We start from the raw sequence: 24,894 nt of genomic DNA, 5'->3' as shown, positions 1-24,894 counted from the left end.
CTCCTTTTTTTGCCGCTTTGCCACTTCCTGGCCCTGTCAATCACCCTCATTGCACCAGAGGTCTAATGTGCATGTTAAGAAAAAGTGTCATAACTCAGGAGCGGAGCCTCGGATCAACATAAGGCCTCATGCACATGAGCATTCCGTTTTTTGTGTCCGCAAATTGCGAATCCGCAATTTGTGGAACAGAACAGGCGGCCCATTGTAGAAATGCATTTTCTTGTCCACAAAACGGACAAGAATAAGACATGTTATATTTTTTTTTGCAGGGCCACGGAACGGAGCAACGGATGCGGACAGCACACGGAGTGCTGTCCGCATCTTTTGCGGCCCCATTGAAGTGAATGGGTCCGCATCTGAGCTACAAAAACTGCGGCTCAGATGCGGACCAGAACAACGGTCGTGTGCATGAGGCCTAAGAAAAACAGCGTTTTAATCAAGGGGTATATGTGTCTATACAAAGAGTTTGTTAGGGAGGTTGCTTAAAAGTGTCCCTGAAAATATGTGTGCCTGTTCTTTGATATGTCATAGTGACATATCAAAGGTTTGGATCTATGGGGGTCCTGAGTGCTGTGAACACCACTGATCTCTAGAACAAGGAGAGAGAAGCACTCACATAGAGCACTGTCTTTCCTCGCTGCAGGAGACTAAATCGAGACTGGCTCATAGACTGTCTATTGAGCCTCTCCTACAGTCCTGGTTTTGGCTTCAAAAACTACATAAAAAAACTCGAACGTGTGGCAATACCCTATCTCTTGTTGAAAGCTTCTGATGGCAGAAACACCAATTAACAGCCCCCTTCTCAACATGTTTAACAGACTGTTCATTAGATTAAGCAGATTAAGACAGTTTCAGCTTTTTACAGTACCTGCTGATTTCATATGTATTAACAAGAAGTGCGCAACTCTTTGTCCTAATAGTATTTTTTTTCGTCAGGTGGTCAAGAAGACTATGTTTTATCATATGAACCAGTCAATCAGCAAGAAGGTTTGTGAAAAATTCTACTTTCCTAATGCATAATGGAACAGGGTTACCACCTCTGTGTGGTTAACTATTACACCAACAATCCACTATTTAAACTCCTGAGAGGAACTGTAGATTGTGGCATGGTATGACAAAAATGAGAGAGGTTCCTGCTCGGGCAACCACTCAAAGTGCAACAGTAGGGCTCTCCTAAATGAGAATATTCTGGTGCTTAATTACAAAGACAAGAGGCTTGTCCTTGCACTGACCACAGTTCGCGGGAACAGCAGCTTCCCTGTCCCTAAACTACCAATACCCCCTTGAAAACCTGGCCCGTGCATAAAGGATTGCTTCAAAGTGTACCACTCATCCATGCAGCATTATTTTTTATCCTTGATGTAACTTGTAATTTTACCCCCTTATTACACATTTATTTCTGGAAACCACCTGTGGAGTCAAAATGCCCACTGCACACCTTAAAAATTCTTTGAGGGGTGTAGTTTCCAAAATTGGGTCATTTCTTGGGGATTTTCACTGTAGGGGTACCTCAGGTCTCTTCAAATGCGACCTAGCCCCTGAAAACTATTTCAGCAAAATCTGCCCTCCAAAAGCCATATAGCGAACATTCCCTTCTCAGTACTGCAGTGTGCCCATACAGCAGTTTGAGCACATGTAGGGGTGTTCAGGGGAAAATGGGTAACAGACTATTTTTGAAGGGTCACTATCTTTCTTGAAAACACAGAAATTCAAATTTAGAAAATTGCTAACTGGATTTTTTTCTTATACAACAGCCACCCAAATTTACCAATATGAAGTACGAACTGTTATGAAAAATATCTTAGATTGGCTTTGATACATAAAAGCATTTGAAAGTTATTACCACGACACATCAGATTTGCATAAGTTTTAACAGGTTCCAGAAGCCTGCCTTCCCTCCTCAAAGGCTTTTACATTCCTGCTCCCCACTGCTCAGGTCCTCCACGTTGTCTTTCCCATCTCCATCTTCCGGTCCAAGTTTTATTTTCTTCCTCCTCAATATGGGCATGGTCACCTTATCCTCTTCAGCTAACCATTGGCTTCATCAGAGACGTGTCTCTTGTGGTCACATCACTGCTAAAGCCAGAGGTTGGCTGAAGAGAATCAAGGGACCATGCCCATACTGGGGAAGAAGAAAACAAACCCCAGACTGGAAGATGGAGATGCGAGAGCTGCGGGCAGCAGGTTAAATAAGAGCCTTTCAGTAGGGAAGGCAGGCTGCCTAGAAATTGTATATTAACCCCTACGCTACTGGTCAGTTCTTTAAACATGGCATCCGCTCGCGTTTGCAGCGGTTTCAAACAGCAGAGGCCTGTGGCTAATGTCCGTGACCGTCAATAATGTGATCATGGCATCTAAAGAGTGAAAAACCCGGAAGCGTACTTCCGGGTTAACACCAGCATCCCCATGCGGCATTCGGGGATGGCCAACATAAGAAATCAGCAAGGCACATATTGCTATACTGATTTTTGCAGTATGGTACTATTGAATAAAAAAAAAAAAATTGTGAACATGGGAGCTACAACAAAAAAAAAAAAGGAAAATATTAAAAAATATAAAAATTTAAATTACCCCCCCCCCCTTTCCCTAGAATAAAAAATAAATAAATAATTAAAAGTATAAACATCATGGGTATCGCCGCATCCGAAAACTCACGTACTATTAAAATATAATATTTTTTCATCGCTTCTCTTAGCCCAAATTTTTTTTATGATATGGGATAACACACACTGCAAAATGGTATCAATAAAAACTACAGATCATCCCACACAAAAATTAGCCCCCACACAGCTCAGTAGACATAACTATACAAAAGTTATGTGGGTCAAAATATGGTGATGTAAAAATAAAAAATAAATGTCAGTTTTAATTCATTATTTCAGTATTTAGACATATAAAACCTATACATATGTGGTATCATTGTAATCCTACTGACCCAGAGAATGAAGAACACATGTCATTTTTGCTGCAAAGGGAACGCCGTAGGGACAAAACCTGTAAAACTGTGGATGAATTGAGGTGTTTTTTTTTCCCCAATTCCACCTTATTTGGATTTTTTTTTTCCACTACATGGTATGCCATATTAAATGGTGACATTAGAAAGTACAACTTGTCCCGAAAATAACAAGCCCTCATATGGATATGTGAAAATAAAAATAAAAGTTATGACTCCAGGAAGACTGGGAAGAAAAATTAAAACAAAAAAACTCTGGTATCCTAAGGGTTAACAGACAATGCAAAAACTGGCTGTTTCCTAACACTGATATGTAAGGCATCTCAATAGGATATGCCATGGATCACCACTGTCACCATATACCATAAATTTAAGCGGGGGGGGGGGGGGTTAGATTATTTTCACATTAGAAAGAAAATTTCAGACTTATAGTAACTAGATAGAATCTTAATCTAAAATGCTTATTTGCATAATAAAAACCTCATTATTACATGTGACTAAAGCTCGCTTGTTATTTCTGTGGGTTTCCTATTGATTTTGAACATTCATTTTAATTTTGTCTTGTTCTTAGTAAACTACTCCAGGCCAGTAATTATTCTAGGGCCAATGAAGGATCGGATAAATGACGACTTGATATCTGAATTTCCTGAAAAATTTGGGTCATGTGTCCCACGTAAGTAATTCCTCTTTCAGGTGCTGAAATTGTTGCTCTGGTCATGTATAGATATTCATTGTAGTTATGTGGAGTTACAAGCTTATTATTCCTCTTGATCTCTGCCCAAAAGTTGGTGAATTTTCAGCAAATCATTCACTGCTCAATACTGTAGTGGAAAGCGGAAAGTGGGCTTATAAACAACTCTCTGTAGCTCACATTTCTGCAAGGGTATATGCAGCATTCTTTCTGCAGTCGTAATTGCAGCAAAACTGACATTTTGTGAACACAGTAGTTTTACTGTAACTAGAGAACGGGTAAAAAACGCAACAAAACAATAACATCAGGTGTCAGTGCACCACAATACAGTTTAAGGAGAAGAATGATTGGGATAAAAGTAATACTAGATTAAGGGTACTTTCACACTTGCGGCAGGACGGATCCGACAGGCTGTTCACCATGTCTGATCAGTCCTGCGGCTATTTCGCCGTGCTGTCCCCATTGACTATAATGGGGACGGGGGCGGAGCTCCGGTGCAGCACGGCGGTGCACAGCGAAAGCCGCCAGACTAAGAAGCCTGACATGCAGTAATTTTAGTCCGGCGGCCTTTCGCCGTGCTGCGCCGGAGCTCCGCCCCCGTCCCCATTATAGTCGATGGGGACGGAACGGCGGCACGGCGAAATAGCTGCAGGACTGATCCGACATGGTGAACAGCCTGTCGGATCCGTCCTGCCGCAAGTGTGAAAGTACCCTAAGGCAGCTTCTGTATGTGAAAAGGGAGTAGTTCTTGTTGTGTAACACTGCTCATTACAGTGGTCATTTTGTTCTCCAGCTGTCTTCTTGTATGTAGCAACAAAATAAAACCTTTAGAGGGGAATTTATTATTCCCCTCTCCATGCCAGTGTTCTGGTATAAGGTCGCAAACATTGGCTTCCCCCGTGCCATCAGTTCCCCCTCCCCTGTGCCATCAGTTCACACCCCCCTTCCCCCCCGGCCCCTTATCCCTAGTCATCAGTGCACAGCTGCAGCGCCAGTGAAATCAAATAACTACATTTTCTGCTAGTGGCACCACCGACACTCCACAGCTCTTCCATCCTCTTCATGCAATGCACTGGGACCTGACGTCAGTGTCAGGTCAAAGTGCGCGCTTATGTGCACTGCATCCTGAAGATGTCTGTCAGGATACAGTGCAGCGTGGTATGGTGTGGCAGGAGACCATGGAGTGGTGAGTAATAGCAAGCACTTTCAAGGGCATCTGTCATCAGATTTATACCTATAAAACTGGCTGACCTGTTGCATGTGTGCTTGCCAGATGAAGGAATTTGTGTTGGTCCCATGTTCATATGTGCCCGCATTGCTGAGAAAATGAACATTTAATATATGCAATCTAAGAGCAACAAGGGCATTGCTGTTACTCCTAGAGCAGGCATGGGCAAACTGCAGCTTTCCAGCTGTTGTAAAACTACAAATCCCGAGAGCCGCAGTTTGCCCATCCCTGTCCTAGAGTCTTTACGGTCTCTGCAACTGCCTGCAGAGAGAGCAGAACCTCTAGGAGTAGCGACAACATCCCCGTTTCTTCTAGAGGCTTATTTGCATATATTAAACTTCATTTTTCTCACCAATGCAGGGACATATAAACATTGGACCAACACAGATGTCTTCAGCTGCCAAGCGCACATGTAACAGGTCAGCCAGTTTCATAGGTACAAATCTGCTGACATGTGCCCTTAAAGCTTTGTTTCTTCCATCAATTCGGGTTTCACATATTAGAAGAATTTATTTCATTTCAAGTAAATTCTTTTTTTAATTATTTTCAGACACCACTCGTCCAAAAAGAGATTATGAAGTAGATAGGAGGGATTATCACTTTGTCACTTCTCGGGAGCAAATGGAAAAGGACATTCAAGATCACAAATTTATTGAAGCCGGACAATACAATAACCACCTCTATGGCACAAGTGTTCAGTCTGTACGGGAGGTTGCAGAAAGGGTAAGATCTTATGTCCACTGCACTATAAATTAGGTGTTTTCCAATACTTAACACTTCACCTGACTTTAGTCTATTTCTCTTGTATTTCAGGGAAAGCACTGCATACTTGATGTTTCCGGCAATGCAATTAAAAGATTACAGATAGCTCAGCTCTACCCAATCTCCATATTCATCAAACCTAAATCTGTGGAAAATATTATGTAAGCACTGAGGGTCTAACAGCAGTCTATGGTTTCCCTGGTAATACTACGCAACTGTAATATTTACACCAGCATCACACAAGAAGTACTTTAAATCAAGGCATCTGTTTATGTTGTACTGGATTGTGAAAGTACAGCAGCTTAAAAGATATGTACACCTTTGGGGGCATTTTTGTTATTGTTGCATTGTACTCATTTTGAGCAAAAATCATTTTTTCCAATTGGTCTTAAATGTAGTGCCCTTTTCTCTGTACAGGGTTGAGATACACTTGACTGGTTCCTTATCTGTGATCTCTGACCTTTTTACTGACTCATTATAGCTCAGTTCTTATGTTACTGATAACAATGTGGCTTAAATAATTGTTTATAACCGCTTAGTAATTTAGAATTAAGGTTTATTAGATGACCAGCACAAAGTGAAAGTAAAAAGTATGATTCACACAGAAAAACCCTTTTCTGACAGCATGGCTAAATATTTTGAATAGCAATAAAAAAATGTTTTAACCCAAAATGAGTACAATGAAATGGTAAAACAAAGCCTTTAAATTAATACTTTAATGTAATAAAGGGAATGAAATAGATTTCCAGAGTTGTAAGTTTTATGCGTTTTGAGTGTCTCCTAACGATATACGTAAGTCTTGACCGTACATAAGGGCAATATATTTACTTACAGCCATGCTGATTTGCGTTTACACTCAAACAGGGAAATGAACAAACGTCTGTCAGAAGACCAAGCACGGAAGACATTTGAGAGAGCAATGAAATTAGAGCAGGAATTCACAGAACATTTTACAGGTCTGTACCTAGTTCATTTTGCTGTATTCCAGTATGTATATCCAGTATAAGACTGGGGTTTCTTTGGCCCACCAGAGGAAATTATTCTGAAGGTCCATTCTTAATCTATACAGAATATGGCCACATCCATTTTTATTGCATTTCAACATAATACATATTACCATAAAAACATTAATTTACTCATACATTATTTATGTTAGGCCCCAACCACCCCATGGAACGGAGAGGAAAGAAGAAAACACATTATCACTTTTTATTTACCAAATTTTTTTGATTATACACCCTTACTGTGCCTTTGTTTTTACATTTTTCTTCTATTTTCCTACTGTAATCCACTGCTTCCAACGATTTTTTTTATTCGATAGGTCAGGATCTAATATTTATAGCCTAAAAAAGTGCCCTAATCATTAATATTTTTTGCCTTTTTTGAACAACCATATTTGCCAATTCCCCCATAACCATCAAGTGCGTCTAACAGGACTTTGAACCCAATAATTTCGCTCAGTAAGGGTACTTTCACACTAGCGTTTTCTTTTTCCGGTATTGAGTTCCGTCCCAGGGGCTCAATACCGGAAAAAAACTGATCAGTTTTATCTTAATGCATTCTGAATGGAGAGCATTCCGTTCAGGATGTCTTCAGTTCAGTCCCTCTTAAATTTTTTGGCCAGAGAAAATACCTCCAGCATGCTGCAGTTTTCTCTCCGGCCAAAAATCCGGAACACTTGCCGGAATGCCGGATTCGGCATTCATTTCCATTTAAATGCATTAATGCCAGATCCGGCCCCAAGTGTTTCGGCAAAACGGATCCGTTCTTTCCGTCCGCGCATGCGCAGACCATTAAATCTGTGAAAATAAATAAATAAATTAAATACCGAATCCATTTTTCCAGATGACAACCGGAAAGATGGATCCAGTATTGCAATGCATTTGTGACGGATCCTCACAAATGCATCCGTTTGCATCCAGATTGCCGGAATCCTCTGCCGCAAGTGTGAAAGTACCCTAATGCAATTACTTCATCCCAATACTTTTGTGCTCTGATTATGTTCTCATCCCTGTCTTAAAAAGAAATGAGGACTATGTTAATTGATTTAATACACCATCACCATTTTAAATTTCCCCTAACCCCTTATCCATTTTCCCCCACAGGTTTACTTCAGTGCGGCATTCTGTCTTTGTAACAACCCTCAATACGTTTAAGAAGTAAAACTCTAAGTCTAATACGCACCATAATGTCATCTACAGTAGAATGAGATCCATATTCTCTAAATTTAATTTTTTTTTACTTGGCTCATTCACACGACTGTATGAATGGGTCCGCATCCGTTCTGCAATGTTGCGGAATGGGTGCGGACCCATTAATTTCAAAAGGGCCATTATAGAAATGCCTATTCTTGTCTTCAAAACGGACAAGAATAGGACATGTTCTATTTTATTTAATTTTTTTAACTTCTAGATAAAATGTGTGCGTGTAAATACCCTAACTGCATTTTCCATTTGTTTATAGCCAAACAGATTAGATTTGGGTATATGAAATTTATTGGACAAAGAGGCCAGGTATAATTTTCTTCCCCGTAATGGTGTACAGTTGTGGCCAAAAGTTTTGAGAATTACATAAATATTGGAAATTGGAAAAGTTGCTGCTTTAGTTTTTATAATAGCAATTTGCATATACTCCAGAATGTTATGAAGAGTGATCAGATGAATTGTATAGTCCTTCTTTGACATGAAAATTAACTTAATCCCAAAAAAACTTTCCACTGCATTTCATTGCTGTCATTAAAGGACCTGCTTAGATCATTTCAGTAATAGTCTTGTTAACTCAGGTGAGAATGTTGACGAGCACAAGGCTGGAGATCATTATGTCAGGCTGATTGGGTTAAAATGGCAGACTTGACATGTTAAAAGGAGGGTGATGCTTGAAATCATTGTTCTTCCATTGTTAACCATGGTGACCTGCAAAGAAACGCGTGCAGCCATCATTGCGTTGCATAAAAATGGCTTCACAGGCAAGGATATTGTGGCTACTAAGATTGCACCTCAATCAACAATTTATAGGATCATCAAGAACTTCAAGGAAAGAGGTTCAATTCTTGTTAAGTAGGCTTCAGGGCATCCAAGAAAGTCCAGCAAGCGCCAGGATCGTCTCCTAAAGAGGATTCAGCTGCGGGATCGGAGTGCCACCAGTGCAGAGCTTGCTCAGGAATGGCAGCAGGCAGGTGTGAGCGCATCTGCACGCACAGTGAGGCGAAGACTTTTGGAAGATGGCCTGGTGTCAAGAAGGGCAGCAAAGAAGCCACTTCTCTCCAAAAAAAACCATCAGGGACAGATTGATCTTCTGCAGAAAGTATGGTGAATGGACTGCTGAGGACTGGGGCAAAGTCATATTCTCCGATGAAGCCTCTTTCCGATTGTTTGGGGCATCTAGAAAAAGGCTTGTCCGGAGAAGAAAAGGTGAGCGCTACCATCAGTCCTGTGTCATGCCAACAGTAAAGCATCCTGAGACCATTCATGTGTGGGGTTGCTTCTCATCCAAGGGAGTGAGCTCACTCACAGTTTTGCCCAAAAACACAGCCATGAATAAAGAATGGTACCAAAACACCCTCCAACAGCAACTTCTTCCAACAATCCAACAACAGTTTGGTGAAGAACAATGCATTTTCCAGCACGATTGACCACCGTGACATAAGGCAAAAGTGATAACTAAGTGGCTCGGGGACCAAAACGTTGACATTTTGGGTCCATGGCCTGGAAACTCCCCAGATCTTAATCCCATTGAGAACTTGTGGTCAATCCTTAAGAGGCGGGTGGACAAACAAAAACCCACTAATTCTGACAAACTCCAAGAAGTGATTATGAAAGAATGGGTTGCTATCAGTCAGGAATTGGCCCAGAAGTTGATTGAGAGCATGCCCAGTCGAATTGCAGAGGTCCTGAAAAAGAAGGGCCAACACTGCAAATACTGACTCTTTGCATAAATGTCATGTAATTGTCGATAAAAGCCTTTGAAACGTATGAAGTGCGTGTAATTATATTTCACTACATCACAGAAACAACTGAAACAGCGATCTAAAAGCAGTTTAGCAGCAAACTTTGTGAAAACTAATATTTGTGTCATTCTCAAAACTTTTGGCCACGACTGTACATTATCCGTCCACACTTTGTCAGATACTTCAACCTGTTTTTACAGTGGTTTCCTTTTCTTTAACCAGCGCCTTACATGTACAGTGCAGCGGTGCCACGGTCACGTGCCTAATCACACGGTACCTGGGGTTAGATGGCTGCTCTGCATGGCTGGTAGAGGTCTTTACTAAGGGTCTCTGGAGGCATTTTCACCTCCCTGCAGTGAAGACCAGCACATGGCAGTGATGTTAGGCTACTTTCACACTTGCGTTCAGAGCGGGTCCGTCTGATGTCTGCTCAGACGGATCCGCTCCTATAATGCAGACGTTTGGATCCGTTCAGAACGGATCCGTCTGCATTATAGTTTAAAAAAAATTCTAAGTGTGAAAGTAGTTTAGACGGATCCGTCCAGACTTTACATTGAAAGTCAATAGGGGACGAATCCGTTTGAAAATTGAGCCATATTGTGTCAACTTCAAACGGATCCGTCCCCATTGACTTACATTGTAAGTCTGGACGGATCCGTTTGCCTCCGCACGGCCAGACGGACACCCGAACGCTGCAAGCAGCGTTCGGGTTTCCGCCTGCTGAACGGAGCGGAGGCTGAACGCTGCCAGACTGATGCATTCTGAGCGGATCCGCATCCACTCAGAATGCATTGGTAGCTGGACGGATGCGTTCGGGGCCGCTTGTGAGACTCTTCAAACGGAGCTCACAAGCGGAGCCCCGACGCTAATGTGAAAGTAGCCTTAACCAGTTATGGTCATGCAGAGGGGATCGGACAGTGGTGACCGGTGCTGAATATATCAGCACCAGTCTCCCCTGAGGTCAGGCAGAGGAGTCTAGTGTTTGGGGTCCCCTGCCTGCATTGGGATTGGCTGGAACAATGCTCCAGCCGATGGCAGCGCTATAGCAGCAGAGGGAAATGGAAGAACCTCTCTGCAGGCATCCATTCTAACTGATGACTGCCTGCAGAGAGGTGTTGTGCTTCTCTGTGCTGCTTTGCCTGCTGGGACATGTGATGCACCACCACGGCAATCAGTGCTTCTCCAGTGAAAAGAACAACATCTGGGACTGCTGCAGTCATTTTGTTTTGCTTACAGCAGTTCCAGATCCCGAATTCACTCCAGCTCCCCACCCCCTTTCCCTGTCTGCTTTTGGTGAACACTGATTTATCTGTGTCACCTTTTTTTCGCATCTGGGGGATAATTTTTTAACACAATTTATTTTTTTAACATCTGTGCTAATTATTTGCCACTTGTAGTTGGGGGTTTGTAGTAAGTGGTTTATATAAAAAATTATTATATTTATATATATATATATATATATATATATATATATATATATCTCTAATAAATCAAAAAAATGGGCAGCACTCCATGAAGTAAAAAAATACAAAAACCTTTATTTACCCAAGCAGGACATGCGACGTTTTGGCTCTATGCTGGAGCCTTTCTCAAGCCATATATATACAGTCCTGATCAAAAGTTTAAGACCACTTGAAAAATGGCAAAAAATCATATTTAGCATGGCTGGATCTTAACAAGGTTCCAAGTAGAGCTTCAACATGCAACAAGAAGAAATGGGAGTGAGATAAAAAAAAAATTGAGCATTCAATTTAATGAAAACAACGAATAAACTGAAACAGGCTGTTTTTCAGCTGATCAAAAGTTTAGGACCACACCTCCAAAAAAAATAAATAAACCCCCCCCCCAAAACAGAAATCCAACTTCCAAACATGAACTCAGTAATGAGTAGCTCCGCCTTTATTGTTTATCACTTCCAAAATTCGTTTCTGCATGCTTGATGCAAGCGTTTCCATGAGGTGAGTGGGAACATTTCTCCAAGTGGAACTGTTGTCCATTTTTGTAAACTTCCCTTGCCATCCATCCCCAAAGGTTCTCAATTGGATTTAGATCAGGGGAACATGCAGGATGGGCCAAAAGAGTGATGTTATTCTCCTGGAAGAAGTCCCTTGTCCTGCGGGCATTGTGTACTGTAGCGTTGTCCTGTTGAAAAACCCAGTCGTTACCACACAGATGAGGGCCCTCAGTCATGAGGAATGCTCCCTGAACATCTGGACATAGCCAGCGGCCGTTTGACGCCCCTGCACTTCCTGAACCTCCATTGTTCCACTGAAGGAAAAAGCACCCCAGACCATTATGGCGCCCCCTCCACTGTGGCGCGTAGAAAACATCTCAGGTGGGATCTGCTTGTCATGCCAGTAACGTTGGAAACCATCAGGACCATCAAGGTTAAATTTTTTCTCATCAGAGAATAAAACTTTCTTCCACCTTTGAATGTCCCATGTTTGGTGCCCTCTTGCAAAGTCCAAACGAGCAGTTCTGTGGTGTTCAAGGAGACGAGGTCGTTGAAGAAGTTTTTTGTTTTTGAAGCCCTTCAGTCTCAGATGCCGTGTGATGGTTATGGGGCTGCAGTCAGCACCAGTAAGGGCTTTAATTTGGGTCGAGGATCGTCCAGTGTCTTGACGGACAGCCAATTGGATCCTCCGGCTCAGTGCTGATGAAATTTTTTTGGGTCTTCCACTTGACTTTATTGTTCCATAACCCTCAGGATCATTTAAGAAATTCCAAATGACTGTCTTACTGCGTCCCACCTCAGCAGCGATGGCGCGCTGTGAGAGACCCTGCTTATGCAGTTCAACAACCCGACCACATTCAAAAAGGGTGAGTTTTTTTGCCTTCGCCATCACAACGTGTGACTACCTGACAGAAAATGACAATGAATCCACATCTTTGCACAGATTTGGCCTTTTAAAGGCATGTGGTCCTAAACTTTTGATCAGCTGAAAAACAGCCTGTTTCAGTTTATTCGTTGTTTTCATTAAATTGAATGCTCAAAAAATGTTTTGTCTCACTCTCATTTCTTCTTGTTGCATGTTGAAGCTCTACTTGGAACCTTGTTAAGATCCAGCCATGCTAAATATGATTTTTTGCCATTTTTCAAGTGGTCCTAAACTTTTGATCAGGACTGTATATATATATATATATATATATATATATATATATATATACACACATACACATACACACACACACACTGTAGAGCTCTTTCTATATAGATAGATATAAGTACATTTTTAGACATATAATTTTTTTTATTTTTTTACACTGAATTTTTATACTGCAGTTTCTGCACACACTGAGCATGCGTGTGTCTTGCAGCTGCTGAGCGCCCATCAGTAATATTCTTTTTATTGATCGAGCCTGTGGTCAATTTTCAGTGCAGGTTTATTATTTTCTATTTTGGGGGAAATAAAACAAATCTTAGTGGTAGTTTTATATAAATCTCTCTTTTCTCTAAATTTATCTCGATTCTTCTTTCTCTCTCATCTTTTCCTCTCTTCTTTTTTAAACTTTTTTCTTTCCCCTAAACTTTATTGGAAATTTATTACATGCCCCTTCATGTGTAAAATTACCACATGCACCCCCTCCCGACTATAAAGTCTACACACTGTGCACATGTTAAATCACACACACTACAAACACCCAAATAGAAATGGCCCATTCATCCCAGAGAATGTATTCAGCTGAAGAGACATACGCCCTCATTGCCTTTGAAACTGAGACTGCCAGGGAGGGAGAAGGGGATGCCAAATTCCCCTACTCCATCATCACCCAGTAATGAGGGACCCTCTAAAAGGTTCCCTAGGACAGCAGCTGGGGCAGCCTCCCGCGTGCGCCAATATGGACCCCACCCCCTGTAGAATATCAGCCCCAAATTCCGGAGTTTGAAATAGATTTTTTTCCAAATCTTTTTTTTTTTTTTTTTTGGTGAAGATTTGGTACATTTTATTATGGCCCAAACTAGGGGTGGGCGATATGGCCTAAAATTTATATTGCGATATAATTTTAAGCATGTGCGATATGCGATATATATTGCGATATATTGTTTTCTATATTGGGGGGGGTGTTTAAACTTTTTTTTTTTTTTTACTTTTTATTTAATAACTATTAGCCTCCTTAAGGGCTAGAACCCTTGTCCTATTCAGCCTGATAGAGCTCTATTAGGGTGAATAGGACTTCACACTCTCCCTGCTGCCCTGTGCTTTGTGCACACAACAGCAGGGAGCTGACCATGGCAGCCAGCCTCTCATGTGCCCCCCAGCCTCTCATGTGCCCCCCCCAGCCTCTCATGTGCCCCCCCCCCGCCTCTCATGTGCCCCCCCCCCAGCCTCTCATGTGCCCCCCCCCAGCCTCTCATGTGCCCCCCCCCAGCCTCTCATGTGCCCCCCCCAGCCTCTCATGTGTCCCCCCCCCAGCCTCTCATGTGCCCCCCCCCAGCCTCTCATGTGCCCCCCCAGCCTCTCAAGTGCCCCCCAGCCTCTCAAGTGCCCCCCAGCCTCTCATGTGCCCCCCAGCCTCTCATGTGCCCCCCCAGCCTCTTATCTGCTCCCCCCAGCCTCTTATCTGCTCCCCCCCAGCCTCTTATCTGCTCCCCCCCAGCCTCTTATCTGCTCCCCCCCAGCCTCTTATCTGCTCCCCCACAGCCTCTTATCTGCCCCCCTATGGTAACTCAAACCCACCCCCCCTCACTCCCTCCCCAGTATTAATCATTGGTGGCAGTGGCCACAGGGTCCCCCTCCTCCCCCCCTAGTTCATTGATGGCAGGGGGCAGTTCCGATCGGAGTCCCAGCAGTGTAATGCTGGGGCTCCGATCGGTTACCATGGCAGCCAGGAGTCACACTACTGAAGTCCTGGCTGTGATGGTATGTTAGTGAGCAGCATTATACTCACGTGCGCCGTGGCCGCCGGGCGCTCCTTCTTCTCATAGGTCTGTGCGGCGCATTGCTAATGCTATACGCATTAGCAATGAGCCGCACAGACAGAAGGAGCGCCCGGCGGCCTCGGCGCACGTGAGTATAATGCTGCTTACTAACATACCATCGCAGCCAGGACTTCAGTAGCGTGACTCCTGGCTGCCATGGTAACCGATCGGAGCCCCAGCATTACACTGCTGGGACTCCGATCGGAACTGCCCACTGCCATCAATGAACTAGGGGGGGAGGAGGGGGACCCTGTGGGATATGGCCGGCCACAGTCCGTCCCCTCCTCCTACTCTGTCCTCTCCTCATTGGTGTTCAGCGGCAGCCGCGCACAGTGGGGAGGGAGGGACTCCCTCCTTCTCACTCCACTGTGCCGGCCGGCAGGCTCAGGAGTAAATGGTGCGCGCAGAGAGCGCAATCATATCGCGGTCCGGCGATATAGGCGATATGGCGAAAATCCATATCGTGGCCCAAATTTATATCGCATATCGCCTATATCGCCTATACCGCCCACCCCTAGCCCAAACTAATTTATATGCCCAGCAGTTTATTACCCGGAACTCCACATCACCATACGCTAGACCCGTTGGTTGGACCCAGTAAATGCAGCAGAGTTGAAAATCTTCTGGGGGCTTGTGCTATATATGGGCCTTGTTGAAAAAACAAGAAATTAGACAGTATTGGAGTGCAGATGTCTTGTACCACACTCTAATTTACAGTAATGCCATGGCCCAGAATCGACTCGAGTCGAATACGAAATTTTTGCATTATAATGATAATGTACAATGCCTGCCCTAGAATGACCCAGCATTTGACAGTCTATTTAAAATTAGGCCCATCCTTGACCACTTTAGCACCAAGTTTGCTGAAGTGTACACCCCAGAACAAAATAGCAGTATAGATGAGTCACTGATACATTTCAAGGGGAGGGTAAAATTTCACCAGTACCTGCCTAGCTCTGGTTACCCCTATCGATTCAGGGATTATGAAGAAAGACTCCCGAATTGAACCCCCTATCCTAGGAGTTAGTGGTAAAATAGTGTGCGACTTACTGCACCTACTGCTAGATAAGGGTTACCACCTCTATGTGGACAACTATTACACAAGTCTTCCAGTATTTCAGTCCCTGACTTCCAGAGTTACTGCAGTGTGCGGCACAGTACACAGAAATCAGAGAGGCCTATCTTCCGGATAGGGCAACCACAAAAAAAAAAATCAAGATAACTGTATGGCTTCAGATCAAGTTCCTAAGCCACACAATGCCACACAAAAAACTTAAGTGTGGTACAAAAAGCTGGCCATGCACATTATACAGACGGCACTGTACAATGCGTACATGTTATTTACATCTACAGGACAGACAGGAACATTTCTTCACTTTCAAGAAGAATCATCAAAGCCCTACTTTTTCAAAACCAGCAAGGGGAGGACCCCAGTACTTCAGGAAGTTACGGTGCCCATGTTGTGCCAGGGTAACATTTCCCAGGGGAAGTGCCCCAGACATTAAGGAAGGGAATGATCCAAAAAAGATGCAGGGTGTGTTCCAAAAGGGGGATAAGGAAAGACACCATTACCACTGAGAAAACTGCCCTGAAAAACTTGACCTCTGCATGAAGGATTGTTTCAGAGTCCATCCACTCATCCGTGGATATATGAATTTTATCCTTTATGTACTCTCTAGTTTTTACCACCTTATAGTTCTGATATACATACTCACTTTTCACCAACCAATACATATTAATTTCTATAAAACACCTGTTTGGTCAAAAGTGCCCTTTCCACCCCTTAAAACGTTCTTACAGGGGTGCAGTTTCCAAAATGGGGTCACTTTTTGGGGTCCTCGGGTAACTTTAAAAAGCTATATGGCACTAGAAATCCGTATCTGCAAATTCTGGCATGCAAAATCTATATTTTGCAGTTTGCCTCCTGATCCTTGCTGTGCACCCCTACAGCAGGATTGGCGCACATATGGGGTGTTGCCATAATCAGAAGAAAATGGGTAACACATAGTAGAGTGCATTTTCTCCTGCTGCCCCTTGTGAAAACAAAAAATTGCACCTAAAGTGATATTTTCTTTTAAATGTGTAATTTTTCATTTTCACAGCCGTGTGCTTCAGTTTTATTTGATAAGTGTTTCTAAATTCTGTGAGATACCTGTTTGGTCAAAAGCGCTCTTTCTACCTCTTAAAATGTTCGTACAGGGGTGCAGTTTCCAAAATGGATCACTTCTTGGGGTTTTCAACTTTCTGGGGACCTAAAATCCATGTCTGCAAATTCTGGTCTGCAAAATCTATATTTTGCAGTTTGCCTCCTGAGCCTAGCTGTGTGCCCAAACAGCAGGATAGGAGCACATATGAGGTGTTGCCATAATCTAGAGAAAAGGAGTAATGCATAGTTTGGTGTATCTTCTGTTGCCCCTTGTGAAAATGAAAAATTACCCCAAAAATGTGTACCTTGGGGGTGTAGTTTCCAAAATGGGGTCACTTTTTGGGGGTTTCCACTTTAGGGGTGCTACAAATTATTCCTGTGAAATCATCTAGAAGAAATTTGGTGCACCTTTCCTTCTGAGCCCTATGGTGCGCCCATATAGCAGTATACAAGCACATATGGGGTGTTGTCATAATCAGGAGGAAATGGGTAACAAATTATGGGGTGCATTTTCTCCATTTACCACTTTTGACCTAAAATGTCATTTTCTTAAAAATATTTAGGTTCTACACCCTTGAAAAATTCCTTGGGGCTGTAGTTTCCAAAATGTGGTCACTTTTGGGGGGTTTACACTCTAGGGCTGCATCGGGCAGGCTTCAAATGCAATATGACACCTGAAAATTATTCCTAGGAAATCTACAATTCAAAAATCAATATGGGGCTACTTCTCTGAGCCCCTGCCATTTGCCCATACAGTAGTTTACTATGACATCTGGGGTATTTCTGTAAACTGCAGAATTAGTGTCATAAATATAGAATTTAAAAAAACAATCAAAGGGAACCCGCGCTGCCTTATTAGTTGAAACAGAATATAATATAGGGTACACTGAATGACACTCCGAGGAGTGTGCCGCTGCAGGTCTATAATAGGGAATAAATTGCCTAAACCCTAAAGAGTGAATCAAATTAAAAAAAACTGTGTAATGAATAGACCACGATAGAATATAGAATTTTGTTTGGCTGTTAACATTGCTACAGTAATAAAGCATTAATATGGAAAAGTATCAACAAAAAGTTACATTTTGAAATGTATCTATTTTCCTTAAATTCTTCTGTAGCACCTTTTAAGTGTTAAAAAAAAAGTTTGTAAAATAATATTTGAGTAACCTGAAAGGTGTAGTTTTTAATATGGGGTCATTTCTTGACATTTTCTGTTATGTAAACCCCCAAAAGTGACTTCATAACTGAATTGGTCCTTTTAAAAAATGGGTTTTTAAAAATTTCTAGAAAATCTAAAAATTGCATCCAAAATTCAAAGCTAACATCCTAAAAAAAAAAAAAAAATACCATTTGTAAAATGATGCCAACATAAAGTAGACATATGGGGAATGTTGATTGTAATACCTAATAAAATAGTTAACAATCTGTCTTAAAAGTAGAGAAATTCAAATTTAGAAAATTGCAAATTTTCTGTAAATTTTTAGAGGGTTTTTTTAAATGAAGGAAAACATATTGACCCAAACTTGTGTTTCATGTTAGCGGTAAGGCTGGGTTCAGACCTGAGCGTATTTGATATGCGCGTTTGTCGCGCGTTTTTATGCACGTTTTTTGCAATAGTAAACGCGCGTTTGTGTGATTGACTGCAGTGTCCTATGGCCACAAACGCGCGTCAAAACGCCCCAATGAAGCTCAAGAACTTGTTTGAGCGTAGGGCGTTTTTCAGCGCATTCAAACGCGCTGTAAAACGCTCAAGTGAGAACCAGGGCCATAGGGAAGCATTGGTTTTCATGTGTTGAGCGTTTTACAGCGCGTTTGAACGCGCTGTAAAACGCTCAAGTGTGAACCCAGCCTAAAGTGTTACGAGAGAACCTCAGAATCGGTTGAATAAGTAAAAGCGTTCCTAAGTTAATACCACATAAAGTGTCGCATGTCAGATTTGCAAAAATAGACCTGGGCAGGAAGGTGAAAACTGGCCTGGGGTAGAAGGGGTTAAACATGTCTTATCATTCATAACATGTAGTTCTCCATGTCGGTCCCATCAAATTTCAGTGCATATTTCCACAACTGGTTCAAAATATCGTCCCTTAAGTGACATGCTTACTGTCCCCAAAAAAAAAGCACCTTCCATATTGAAGAATGTAGCAGTATAAAAAGTATTTGTGGTAATAACAACAATTCATAATCCTGTAAGAAAAGACTAATGACAAGTGATGGTCCAGTCCATCGCTTGTATATCTGAAAATCAGATTTAGGGTTTGTCTACACAGCGATTTTGGGCACAACACATATCGCAGGGGTGCCTTCGAAATTTTTGGGGTCGCATGTAGGGTTGGACGATATCAAAAATATTCCCACGATAACGATATTAAGAAATTTATCGCGATAACGATATATATCGCGATAAATGCCCATTTAGAAGAAAAAAACACTTGGGGCCACAAGGAGACGTTATACTGTATGGGGGCAGCCACAAGGAGACGTTATACTGTATGGGGTAGCCACAAGGAGACGTTACACTGTATGGGGGGCAACAAGAAGACGTTACACTGTATGGGGCAGCCACAAGGAGACGTTATACTGTATGGGGGGCAGCCACAAGGAGACGTTACACTGTATGGGGGCAGCTACAAGGAGACGTTATACTGTATGGGGGGCAGCCACAAGGAAACGTTATACTGTATGGGGGGCAGCCACAAGGAGACGTTACACTGTATGGGGGCAGCCACAAGGAGACGTTACACTGTATGGGGGCAGCCACAAGGAGACGTTATACTGTATAGGGGCAGCCACAAGGAGACGTTACACTGTATGGGGGCAGCTACAAGGAGACGTTACACTGTATGGGGGCAGCCACAAGGAGACGTTAATCTGTATGGGGGCAGCCACAAGGAGACGTTACACTGTATGGGGGCAGCTACAAGGAGACGTTATACTGTATGGGGGCAGCCACAAGGAAACGTTATACTGTATGGGGGCAGCTACAAGGAGACGTTACACTGTATGGGGGCAGCCACAAGGAGACGTTATACTGTATGGGGGCAGCTACAAGGAGACGTTACACTGTATGGGGGCAGCTACAAGGAGACGTTATACTGTATGGGGGCAGCCACAAGGAAACGTTATACTGTATGGGGGCAGCTACAAGGAGACGTTACACTGTATGGGGGCAGCCACAAGGAGACGTTACACTGTATGGGGGCAGCTACAAGGAGACGTTATACTGTATGGGGGCAGCCACAAGGAAACGTTATACTGTATGGGGGCAGCTACAAGGAGACGTTACACTGTATGGGGGCAGCCACAAGGAGACGTTATACTGTATGGGGGCAGCCACAAGGAGACGTTATACTGTATGGGGGCAGCCACAAGGAGACGTTACACTGTATGGGGGCAGCTACAAGGAGACGTTATACTGTATGGGGGCAGCCACAAGGAAACGTTATACTGTATGGGGGGCAGCCACAAGGAGACGTTATACTGTATGGGGGCAGACGGGCAGTTCCCCAGCCTCTGATCAGCCCCCCCAGCCTCTCCCTCTTATCAGCCCCCTCTGGTAACCCCCCCCCCCCCCCCCCCCCCTAGTATTAATCATTGGTGGCAGTGGCCACAGGGTCCCCCTCCCCATCATTGGTGGCAGTGGGCAGTGCACCCCCCCCCCCCCCCCCCCCAGTATTAATCATTGGTGGCAGTGGCCACAGGGTGCCCCTCCCATCATTGGTGGCAGTGGGCCCCCCCCCCTCCCCAGTATTAATCATTGGAGGCCACAGGGTCTTCCCCCCGATCATCGGTGGCAGTCGGCCCCCCCTCCTCCCTCCCCAGAATTAATCATTGGAGGCCACAGGGTCGTCCCCCCATCATTGGTGGATGTGGGCAGTGCCCCCCTCCTCCCTCCCTCCCTCCCTCCCCAGTATTAATCATTGAGGCCACAGGGTCGTCCCCCCATCATTGGTGGATGTGGGCAGTGCCCCCCTCCTCCCTCCCCAGTATTAATCATTGAGGCCACAGGGTCGTCCCCCCATCATTGGTGGCAGTGGGGCCCCCCCTCCTCTCTCCCTCCCCAGTATTTATCATTGGAGGCCACAGGGTCGTCGTCCTCCTCCTCCCCCCATCATTGGTGGCAGTTTGCAGTTCCGATCGGAGTCCCAGCAGTGTAATGCTGGGGCTCCGATCGGTTACCATGGTAGCCAGGACGCTACTGAAGCCCTGGCTGCCATGGTATGTTAGTGAGCAGCATTATACTCACGTGCGTCGTGGCCGCCGGGCGCTCCTTCTTCTCATAGGTCTGTGCGGCGCATTGCTAATGCTATAAGCCTTAGCAATGCGCCGCACAGACAGAAGAAGGAGCGACCGGCGGCCACGACGCACGTGAGTATAATGCTGCTCACTAACATACCATGGCAGCCAGGGCTTCAGTAGCGTCCTGGCTACCATGGTAACCGATCGGAGCCCCAGCATTACACTGCTGGGACTCCGATCGGAACTGCAAACTGCCACCAATGATGGGGGGAGGAGGAGGACGACGACCCTGTGGCCTCCAATGATTAATACTGGGGAGGGAGAGAGGAGGGGGGGGCCCACTGCCACCAATGATGGGGGGACGACCCTGTGGCCTCAATGATTAATACTGGGGAGGGAGGGAGGAGGGGGGCACTGCCCACATTCCCGGCACCCGACCTCTGAGAGGACGCTGTGATCACCTGAGGGGTTAATTGCGCGGATCACAGCGTCCTCTCAGAGGTCGGGTGCAGGAAATGCGAGTGACAGAATTCCTTCCCTCCCCCACGCCGGCCGAACTGCTAAGAGCGCCGCCGCAAGCGGCCAGCAGGTATCGGGGACATTTGCACGAGTAGAAGTACTCTGCAAATGTCCCGTATCGGTTCATGCTGGGGCGGGCGGCCGCAGATTTAGAAGCGGTCAGCGTACATGACCGCTCCTATGACGTCACGAAATACCGCGGTATTTACAAAACGGCGATATCGCCATATCGCCGTTTTTTTAATACCGCGGTATATCGTGATACCGGTATATCGCTCAACCCTAGTCGCATGGCGACTCACACTTTTACCACTACCCTAGAATCTCAAAGCAAAAATCCAACACTGTTGGGTGCGCTGTAACCCCTCACACCCATTCATTCCTATGGCTACACTGCACAACACCTGCCCAAAATCGCTCTGTAGCCAAACCCTTAGGATGTGGATTACGTGTGGTTTTTCCATGCAGAATTTGTTTGGGAAAAACGCAGCTTTACACAGTACCAGCAAAGTGTATGAAATTCGACAATGCCTCCCTTTGAGATGTATGGGTGGGAGAGAGGAGACAGCCAGCAGCAGGTTTCGGTGGAATTTTGGCGAGACTGTCCATACCAAAAGTTTGTAAATTCTGTGAAACCCTCTGTGTGAACAGGCACTAAGGGGGAGATTTATCAAACTGATGTAAAGTAGAACTGGCTTAGTTGCCCATAGCAACCAATCGGATTCCACCTTTCATTTACCAAAGGAGCTGTCAAAAATAAAAGGTGCAATCTGGTTGCTATGGGCAACTAAACCAGTTCTACTTTACACCAGTTTGATAAATCTCCCTCTGTGTGTTAAGTTATTTATTGCAGGTTACAAAATCTCAGTGATTGTTATGAGCAATATTACCCCCGTACTAGCTGAAGCATCAAGCCCATTGCCTTTGATATGCTTATCAAAAACTAGTGTTATCATAGGTTCGCCATTGCACAGTAGATTCAAGCTCAGCTTCTATTAATATATTAGTGGATGTAGGTTTGCATTCTGTAAATACGGTAAGTAGAGGCTTGTGCCTGTTTTCATTACTTGTTTTTTTATGTCTTATTTTAGCAATTGTTCAAGGAGATACACTAGAGGAAATTTACAATCAAGTGAAACAGATAATAGAAGAACAGTCCTGCACTTTTATCTGGGTACCTGCAAAAGAGAAGTTATGAGACATGAAGCAAACTCCATCAAAGTCCCCATCACTGCCCGTACATATACCCAGTACCTTCTCCCATAAAAACAGGCTCCGTTTCTGTTGGGAATGTTCTCGCCACTTATTTGCTGCCGTTCCTTCCACCTTTTACATTTTTGTCATATTTTAACTCATTTTAATTATGTCTCCGTTTTGTTTTGTTTTTTAGGTTTTTTTTTTGTTTTTTTTTAAAGGTGGACCGGCCGGACCAGTTATTAAAGGTTTAAAAAATAAAATAAGTGGCAAAATTCCTTAATGTTTAAGGGAAAATGACAAATGCATTTTAAGAAAAAAAAAAAAGCTTTATAGACAATTTTCAGATAAAATAAATGAAATAAGTGGTCTTAACTATATTGTGAGCATCTTTGCACAATGTCGCTTTTAATAGCATGGTTTGGCCTATGCATTTTATTCTCTGTATACTGTTTTGACTTAATTGGTTCTTTACATAGGCAGAGGTTTTGATTTTGAAATCCATTGCCGCAGCATTACTACATAGACCACCTTGCAGTGGAAAGGATAACCTAAACCATTCATTGTAATAAAATTTATTTTTTTAATCTCTGCAATCTTGCTAGGAATTACACTTTAACTTGGTTAACCCTGTACATGTAACACAATTTGATGGACTGAAAGTTGTTGCTTGTTTTTTGTTTTTTTCCCCCCTGAGGATGACCTTTTTGAAATGAGTAATACTTCAGGTGATTAACATAGCCTCTAGATAGAAGGTCTGGCCATGTATATAAACACTACACGAGAACACGTTATCTCTTCATTTCACTTGGAGTATTGGATTCATAGACTTAATGCTGTATGTTTATTATTAGAAAACAGATTTTAATATTTTACCCATAATAACTGCCTATTTTGTTATAATAAAATATTAAACTTTCTTTAAATTCTAACTATGGAAGTACTTTTCTTGCACTTGTGCATATATGAATATAAAATATAAATATATATATTTTTCTCTTATCACCTCCAATTTTTATTTTTTATTTTTTTGAGAAGAAGTATGAGGTATAGCATGTCTTCTTTTCACAAAAATGCCGAACAAGACTTTGGTGGCTGTGTTAATTGATGCTGGGTAAGGCCTCATGCACATGGCCGTATGCCCTCTGAAACATACGGTCCGTGAGCGGGCCATATGTCCCGCAGCGGCATTGGTCGTGCGCATGGGAGTACGCAGCATCAAAGATTACAATGATGCTGTGCACGTCTGGCCGCCCGCAGGACTATTGTCCCGCACTCATGAGATCATATGAGTGCAGAACAATAGCCCCGCGGGAGGCCCGAGGTGCACAGTATCATTATAATCTATGATGCTGTGTACTCCCGTGCGCACGATCAATGCCGCTCCGGGACATATGGCCCGCTCACGGACCGCATGTCTCGGAGGGCATATGGTCATGTGCAATAGGCCTAAAGGAAAGTTTAGCTGCTTTATTAAACCTAGGCGTGTTCTCCTCTCTTCTGAAGAGTCCCTGGTGTGTTATTTTTATGTATTGTGCATGTGTTTACCCTGTGTGGAATTTCACCTATAACGGTCCTCCGTTTTTTTTAGGTACATTTACACTATGAGCTGCATGTACCATGTTCATGACAACCTGTGTTCTGATTCACTCCAGGTTTTTCTGTTAAAAAGGTGGAAATTTCAATGAAAGTTACGGTCTTGAACAAGTACATTGTTTGGTACTAATTATCCATTGCTAGATTTCTGGAATTGTTTTACAAAAATGTATATGCTTCTGAGAGCCTCCTTATACACCTACTAAATGAACATAATTCGTAATAGACAGGCAGCGTTATTCATTCCATTTGTCAGAAAGAGGAGAACCGCTAATAAAATTTTATCGAACGATGTACATGTGTGGAATGTGTCATAATTTAATTTATTAAGGATTCTTTTTTGCATTACACCATGCAAGTGGCCACAAAAGTAGAGCAGTTGACCATAAAAATTCACTTTAAAATTTTTTTTTTTTTTATAGAAAATTAAAATTGCAGTCTTACTGGTTGTTATAAGCTCCTGCTCAACTTTTTTGTCCAAACTAATTTTTATGTTGACTAACTTTTTTATACATTTCATTATACAACATAAACCAGAATAGAGCTTAATTTTTTTTTAATTACCATGTTTTTCCTTGATGTTTCATAATGATCCTTTCACATCTGTCATTTACCATTGTTATAAAGAGAAACTACAATGCAGTACCTGAGCGATCACAAAACTGACACCAGCTGCATCCAGTGGACCCCATTGACTTACAT

General features: G+C 43.3%; 1 protein-coding gene across 8 annotated transcripts in view; it reads left to right on the top strand.

Moving 5' to 3' along the window:
- Positions 1-23,858, top strand: part of DLG1 (discs large MAGUK scaffold protein 1) — a 289,003-nt gene extending 265,145 nt beyond the window's left edge. For 5 of the 8 annotated variants that reach the window (XM_040428315.1, XM_040428313.1, XM_040428314.1 and 2 more), the window contains 6 exons: positions 937-987; positions 3,525-3,626; positions 5,423-5,595; positions 5,686-5,795; positions 6,499-6,590; positions 22,494-23,856. In XM_040428315.1, coding sequence (XP_040284249.1) covers positions 937-987; positions 3,525-3,626; positions 5,423-5,595; positions 5,686-5,795; positions 6,499-6,590; positions 22,494-22,600 — 635 coding nt within the window. In that variant the 3' untranslated portion in view covers positions 22,601-23,856. Of the gene's footprint in view, positions 1-936; positions 988-3,524; positions 3,627-5,422; positions 5,596-5,685; positions 5,796-6,498; positions 6,591-22,493 lie in introns of all 8 variants that reach the window. The other 3 variants (XM_040428320.1, XM_040428319.1, XM_040428317.1) reach the window with 3 other exon arrangements.
- Positions 23,859-24,894: the final 1,036 nt, after the last annotated feature.

Source organism: Bufo bufo, chromosome 4, assembly GCF_905171765.1.
Source record: "Bufo bufo chromosome 4, aBufBuf1.1, whole genome shotgun sequence".
NCBI lineage: Eukaryota > Metazoa > Chordata > Amphibia > Anura > Bufonidae > Bufo > Bufo bufo.
Note: the sequence above shows the minus strand (reverse complement) of the source record. Positions and strands in the feature narration are given on the sequence as shown.